This window comes from Lemur catta, chromosome 5, assembly GCF_020740605.2.
Source record: "Lemur catta isolate mLemCat1 chromosome 5, mLemCat1.pri, whole genome shotgun sequence".
Taxonomy (NCBI): Eukaryota; Metazoa; Chordata; class Mammalia; order Primates; family Lemuridae; genus Lemur; species Lemur catta.
The window spans coordinates 6,318,650-6,325,945 of record NC_059132.1 but is presented as its reverse complement, the minus strand read 5'-3'; the positions used below and the strand labels follow the sequence as shown (position 1 = coordinate 6,325,945).

At 52.9% G+C, this 7,296-nt stretch overlaps 2 protein-coding genes across 4 annotated transcripts in view; one reads left to right on the top strand and one right to left on the bottom strand.

Annotated features, from left to right (window-relative positions):
* Positions 1-7,186, bottom strand: part of PURA (purine rich element binding protein A) — a 9,497-nt gene extending 2,311 nt beyond the window's left edge. Inside the window, exons 1-2 of one of the 2 annotated variants that reach the window (XM_045550955.1) lie at positions 7,102-7,186; positions 1-387 (exon numbers count right to left, since the gene is read on the bottom strand). The exon at positions 1-387 is cut by the window's left edge and continues 2,311 nt beyond it. In XM_045550955.1, the coding sequence (XP_045406911.1) occupies positions 1-246 (246 nt within the window). In that variant the 5' untranslated portion in view covers positions 247-387; positions 7,102-7,186. Of the gene's footprint in view, positions 388-6,162; positions 6,539-7,101 lie in introns of those variants that run through there. The other variant, XM_045550954.1, reaches the window with a different exon arrangement.
* The window catches only part of NRG2 (neuregulin 2), a 235,186-nt gene continuing 233,675 nt past the window's right edge, over positions 5,786-7,296 (top strand). For both annotated transcript variants that reach the window (XM_045550953.1, XM_045550952.1), the window contains exon 1: positions 5,786-5,901. The gene's annotated coding sequence lies outside the window, so the exon portion shown is untranslated. The remainder of the gene's footprint in view (positions 5,902-7,296) is intronic.

The window sequence follows — 7,296 nt, the reverse complement described above, 5'->3', positions numbered from 1 at the left end:
GGCGTTCTGCTTCACGTCCAGGTAGAAGCGCTTGTTCTGGATGTCCACCCGCTTGGAGGCCAGCTCCTGCGTCTCGTGCTGCAGCCCCCCCGGGGCCCCGCCGCCGCCGCCGCCACCACTGCCGCCGCCGCCCCCGCCGCCACCACCGCCCCCGCCGGAGCCGGAGCCTGAGCCCGGGTGCCCCAGGGAGCCGCCCGAGCCCAGAGCCGCACCACCCTGCTCGCTGCCGCTGTCTCGGTCCGCCATGATGCTGCGCTCCGCTGCCGCGCCGCCGCCGCCTGCCGCTCCGCCCGCCGCCTCAGTCGCCTCAGCCGCCGCTGCTTTCCCTCCCCGGCTCCGCCTGCTGCCGCCGCAACCCCCACAGCCAGTCAGCCACTCTCGCGAGATCTGCGGGAGAGACCAGACAGACGAGACCCGGTAACAGGGCACTGACTCCCCAGTACAGTAGCAGGGCGCCCTACTGTACGCGCCCACCCGCCTGCCAGCACGTGACCTGCGCCCCCTCCCCGCTGCTAGTTGCTAGCCCCCGTCCGCCCGACCGCCAGGCGGCGCCCACCCACCGGCCCTCACCCTACAACCCCGGCTGGGTGGGGGAGAGGGAGCAGGACGGGCCGCGTCGCAGCTGCTGCTGCTGCCGCCACTGCCACCACCACCACTGTGGCTGTAGCTGTTGGCCAGACCCAAGCGGCCTCGGCCTGGGGAGTTTGGGGACTAGGGAAGAGAAGGGGACTTCCACACTAAGCACGGGGAGCAGGCCTAAGCTCTGCTTTCCAGTGACCCCAAAGAGAGGATGTGGGGGGGAGGGGCCAGCGCAGCGCAGCACAGCCTGCTGCAGAGAGGGGACACCGAGTCACGGCCACCCCCTCCCATGCGGGCCTCAGCCAGACCCAAACCCAGACAGGCCTGCGTGTCACCCAGCTGGGTTGTCTCCTACCGCAGAGCCCTGGCCGCAGAGGCAAGTGAGGAAGAGGAGAGAGGTGGTGCGGTGGTTACCCTTAGCTGCAGAAGGGGCTGCTGGGGATGAGGACGGGGCGTCAGCAGCAGTGGCGCGGAGCAGCAGACACCTAGCCTGTCCCTCCCCTCGCTCCCCCTCCCCGCGTACAAGGCAGCAGGCTCTGGCCTCAGATGATCCCGCTCCCCCCTCCCCCCAACCGCAGCCCCGCACAGTCGGGCGGGCGGGCGGGCGGGCGCACTCACCGGTGGGGGGAGCCGAGCAGAGGACAGTAGACGCACCAGGGCCGGGGTGCCCGCAGTGCCTGTTCCCTTCAGCTCTGCTCTTCCTCCCCAAACAACAATCAAAAAGAAACCCCACGCTCACTCAAAAACCTGCAACCAGCACCCCTTGGGACCAAGACTGCCTGCCTGCCTCCCCCTCCTCCTTCTGAGATTTGGGGAAGGGGGGCACCCTACTCAGGGCTGAGCCCAGCCTGGGTTGCCGGCCAGCTCTGCAGATGATCCAGGCCCTGTCGAGCATTCGGACCCTAGCCCACTCTTATTCCTCTCTGGAAGGACCCAGAATGGAGGAGAAAACTAAGCAGGCTTTCGGAAATTCATGAGCTAAAAATGTCAGGAATTTCCTGGGAAACGCAGTTCCTTACGGGATTCATTAAAGCAGGTTCACTTGCCCCTTTTACTCTTCCTCCCGAAACTCGTAAGTGTCAAGGAGAGCCCGCACCCCCCAAAAGTAAAACATTAAATGATCGCTGGTTTTTATGCAGACAGCTAGGTTACCCACCGTTAATTGACCAATGAGTCTTTGGACAGTGACAGCTAAAGGGAGGTCTTCTCTGGTCTCAGAACGGGATTTAGGAGTAAAGAAGGGGCTCAGAAATAATCGATTTCTCTCTTACTAGATCTGATGCATAATCTAGGGCCTATTTCCCAGATAGGTAGTGAATGCTCATACTCTCTTCACTGTAGCCTTCAGCCCTGGCACTGTAGGAAAGCCAAGGCCTAACTCCACGGGACCCCCTGCCAATGCTCCTACACTCTCCTCATCACCTTGTACAGGGGGCTGAGAGGATACAGATCACACAGCCCTACCCCTGGTTTTCTCAAGTATAGATTGCTTCCTCCATCCTAAGAAAAGTGTGCCTGTTCCATTCCCATTGAGCATACCCCTCTTCTCCCAAAAGTAAGGAGACCTGCCTCCCTCACTCTTAGCCCTAGTGATAACCGAGTACATGGGTGTCCAGCTTCCTGGAAAAGAGAAGGGTAAGAAGAGGACTAACGATCAAAAAACCAAGAGCAGTCAAGGGTATAAACCTTGTCAATTCCTGAACCCTCAAAGCCCCCTAATATATCCCTTCACCTCCTGGGCAAACCTGCCTGCTAGGTATTCACGGCTTCCTTTTTCTCTTAGTAAGAGCCCCATTCTACTCAGCATTAGTGACTTCAGCTCTCAGTCGAAGTTTGCTACTTCCCACTAAAAAGGAAGAAACAGGGCAAAGTATCCTGGCCACCAAACAGCAAACTGGGGCAGTCCTGCGAACCAGCCTCAGAACCACCCACTTATATCCATAGTAGTCCCTGAAATGGCTCTCTGAAGGGGAGGCCCACTCTAAGAGATAAAAACCCAGGATTTGAGCCTCAAAAGGAACTTCCCCTTAATTTGGGGGCAGTCTCTAGTACCACATGGGGCTCTTTGCATGCTGATTTTTCTGTACTTCCTTGCCTATCCCCAAATCTGTTGGGAAGGGGACACAGAACTTTTGGAGCACTTCCCATTGCACAAAAATACATGTGTGAAGAAGCGGAGCCTCTTCCAGGCTCACACAGTAGCGATCAGGACCCTGGATAGACCCCAGCCCCGCTAGTGACGCTAAGGCTGATAAGCAGGATCTCCGCACAGAATGGGGCGGGGCGTTATGCTCCCGCTTGTAAACTGAGGCTAAAATCTGGTAGAGTCCGATCTAGAAGGGCTGCTACTCTTCCTCAAGGGTTCGGTTTGCGCTGAACCAAGCCCCTGCCCCCTAATGAGAACTCAAGACAGCAAGAAGGCCAATGAGATTGCGATGATGTCCTCGAGCCCGTCCCTGCCATTCTTCCTGCTGATGATCGCTGCCCCCGGGACAGAAAACTAAGTCTCAGAACGGCTCGCCTTCCTGGCCCAACTTCATAGTCTAAATTTCTTGCCCTTGTCCTAAACATTTATGTCCAGGGGTTCTGAAGCAGTTAGAGTTTGGAAGTACCCTGATTTTCTGAAAAAGCAACTGCTACCAGGAACTACTTAGTTCCCCAACACAGAGGCAACTGATGTTTCTAGACAGAACACAAGTTAAATATCATTTGCACACTTAAACTGGGGATTTTAGGTTCAAATCAGCCAAGAACTGAGACCCAGATCTCTGCATATAAATATGTACTTACTTATGCTATTCATTATATATGTATAAAGTTTCTGCCATTATATGTCAGCTTCTCTCTTACTTTATACATGTATCTAAAAAGCAAACGAGACTAATAATAGCTTTTCCAAAATAATTCAACGATAAATTGGCTATTTAGCACATTTTCACGACTGAAACATGAGAGTTAATTTCAGGATAAGTCTTTAAGTGCGGGCTTTTTCTCGGACTACGGAGGAAGGCTCCTTTCCTTAGGCAATAGTGTACAGTAGTTGCCTTAAAAGGCAGCCTGGGAGGAATGATTATTAACTTGCAGAAAAGTCTTAAAAAGTTTAGAACTTTAAATAGAATTTCAAAGTTATATTTGCATTGTAACATTGAAAACCCATTAGAAAATTTGTGGACTTAAAAAGACTTTTAGCCATTTGTTAATTATCTAAACAATATACTGACTTGGTAAATGAAAAGTCTGTTCTAGGGTCCAGTTGTTTGAATTTGTTACTTTAAAACAAATAGTTGTAAAACCAAATTTATAATTCCATGACAATGCAGGAAAGACAAAGGGAAAACGAAATATATTTGCAGCAAATTAATAAGCAGCAAGATATCCACGTTAATGAAAAAATCATCAAAAAACAAACATTCCCTTTCTCCTCAAAATTTGCTTACATTTTAAAAACATGCTAAATGTCTCTAGACATCTTGAGCCCTTTTATTAACACTACACATATATTTTGAAGAGACTAGAGACTGCTTTATTTTTAATTCCATTATCTCTGTATTTAACAAATTCTTACCAACATAAAACTGTGCGAGAGGAAAGAGACATCAGGCAGAACAAAAACCAAAAAAGCCTCAATTTTCCTCAGCCTGAACTACAGGTGATTCTGAAATAATCTAATTCAGCTTTGTTTTTTTTTGTAGTAAAAATCAACACACACTTACAAAATAAACTTGGAGAGAGGGTATCTACCTCTGGGTAGTAAACCCTTTTGATTATAGAGTTCCTAACAGAAACAATATGTTGATTAATATTTTACAAAATCACAGATCTCCAAAATAAAAGAGAAGAACATTAAGACGTGTGTTTTCAAGAACTCCTTAGGTCAAACAACAGTCTTAAACCAAACAATTATTTTCAATACCTAAATCATTAAAACTAACTGAAATGTTGTACTGCAAATATTCAAACTGGAGGAATTACCCATTTCTTCTCATGGCTATCTACCAGAAAAATTAAGAGAAACTCTCAAGTAAATCTTTACATTTAACAACAATAACGACTAATAGTAACAGCATTTCACGGATCATTTTTTAAAAGCATATTTCTTTTCTATAGCTCACCTAATCTTGAAAATTATGCCTCTTCAATGCTATTTTAATGTTTAGGATTAAAGATATGAATTAAACATTTAAAATATGAAGAGAACAATCCACGTGATAGAAGCCTCGCAATTCCCAAATGTTTTCATATTAAGCATCTGCAGAAGAGTTAAATAAATGTAGCACACATTCTAAATTCGATAAAAGATTCAGAGAACCCAACATTTGATGGACCCAAAAGGTCCAACGAGAACCGATGTAAATATCAACAGCTCTCTCTTCCGCCTGATATTTAAATGGTTTCACTAGTACTCAAAGGAATGAAATCAGCAACTCTCTCCACACGCTAGTCAACACTCCAATTTCCAAAGCCGCAATTCGCAAACGTCAGTTGGGCGGGGGTAGTGGGGGGTCTTGAAGTAATCCAAAAATTCCTTTCCCCTCTGACAGTCTACCAAAAGATGTTAAACCAAATCCAGCCTATTGTAAAGCACTGAGACCTCCCTTCCAAGGACACGGGACACAAGCATAGACACCACTGCGAAAAGCTGTTCAAAAGCACCTAGCCCGACAGAAATGTTAGGGGGCCCAGATCAGAACGAATTAGAACCCTCAGGGGGGTCCCGCAGACACAGCGGAAATGAAGCCGGCATTTATTCAGGGGTAGACAGCTACGAACCAAAGAAAGTTACCCCAGCCAGTCTCTTGGGCCTCTCTCTACCCAAGTTCAAGCTTATGACAGATATATTTGTGGGGTCCCTTCCCCTACAAACATCACAGCCCGCCTCAGGGGCACACAGTCGCTCAAAGGGAAGACCCTTCAGCTACACATCCGTTCCTTCTGCCCTCAAAGGCAGAGGAGCTGTTGAGCTGACCTAGGGCTGTGGGGCAGTAAAAATGCCTTGTTCGGGCCACCCATCTTTGGGCCTAGCTTCATCTGCGATGTCAGCACCAAAAGGTTTTTGTTTTGTTTTCTTTTGTTTTTACAACGCACCCTGGGCGGGTGTATGCACGGGGGGCGGGGGGGTGCGCTGAACAGAGGAATCCAGGCAGTGGAGCCTGGATTATAGAACGCTCCTTCCTCTCCCCTCCTTCCAGGGTTGCTGTGCTGGGAGTGTCGGCCACGTCTGGCGCACAGTCCCAGGCCCTGGGGCGAGGATGGTCAGGGCGAAATGGGGCTCAGGGAATGCTAAGCAAACGGCATCACTGGTGGTCTCCAGCGCCTGCGGAGGTAGGACTGTCTCTTTTCCTTTTTTAAGGGGCGTGTTATTTTGTTCTTTTCTGGGGCTAGAAGGGGGTTCATTCGTTCCTCGCTGCGGGGCGGAGGTTGGGGGAATGTTACTGCACAGCCTGGGTCCCCGAGAGGGAGGGTGCGGGGTTGTCTGCAATGGTACAATAATTATTCCCGGGCTGAGAGGGCAATTAGAGAGGACGTGGTGGGCGGCACCTCGAGCTGTGGCAGTGGCAGCAGGGAAGGTCGCGAGGGGCTTACCCAGGCGGGCGGGCGCTGTCCTGCCGCAGGTGAGGGAGGGCGCAGGCTGGAGGGAGGAAGGGCGCGCGCGAGGCAGGCGCTAGGCAAGCGCGAGGAAAGGGGGAGGGGAGGAGGGCGCGCGCGCGCACACCTGTCCCGGACAACGGCGCTAGCCGAGCTGCGCCTCACTCGATCGAGCTCTGCGAGCAGAGCAGGGAGGAGGGCGGGCTGGCAGGCGGGGGCGGGACGCCGAGGGGAGGAGGAGGAGGCGGCTCGGAAGGCTGGCTCGGCTCTCGCTCGTTCTCCCTCCCGCGGGCAAGTCCGGCTCACACCCAGCTTCTCCCCCTCACTCACAGCCCCCTTGGCTCTCCCTCCTCCTCCTCCTGCCCCAGCGGGATCCGCTCGCCGCCGCCGCCGCCGCCGCCGCAGACGGCAAGTCGTGGCAGCCAGACGTCGGCGCGTAACCCGGCGCTCCGTGCGTGACTCTGGGCGACGTCAGCGCGCGCTCCGCGTTCGCCACCCCTCCTCCCCTCTCCGTGGCTCGCGCCATCGGCTCTCGCGTCCCTCGGTTTTGCTTGCCGCCGCGCCGGCCGCCGAGCGCTCTCCCCTCCGCCCCCTTCTGGCGCGTGAACGCGCCTTCTCCGCCGTAGGCGCGTGAACGACCCGCAGCCCAGGCCCTGGAGCTCGTCTAAGGAGGGAGCTGTCTGTGGCCTCTCTGCCCGCACTTCCTCCGCCCACCGCCCGGAGCGCCCCAAGTAGGACTTATCCCCTCGTTGGGCTTCTGAAGGCCGAGGCCAGGCTCTAGCGGGGATAGAACCTTGTAGGACCTGCGCCAGCTCCAAATTAGGGCCCTCAGCGTCGTTGCGGCTTCCGCTACCATCTCGTCACACGCCCCTCGCCTCCACACCGCCCCCATCTCTCTGGAGGCAATGGGCCTTTCATCTCCCCGGAGGGTCTCACCTTGGACTTCAGACACCCGCTGAGAAGGGTGGAAGAGCAGAATTAGCATAAAGAAGAAAAAGGCTAGACCACATTTGGGTTCTAGCCCCAGGAATCTGACAGGAAGCGCGGGTTGCTGCCTACCCTCCCACGCAGAGTAGGTGAAGCCGGGCCCCTTTGAAGGAATGTGACTAGGGACAAAACCCTGATAAATAT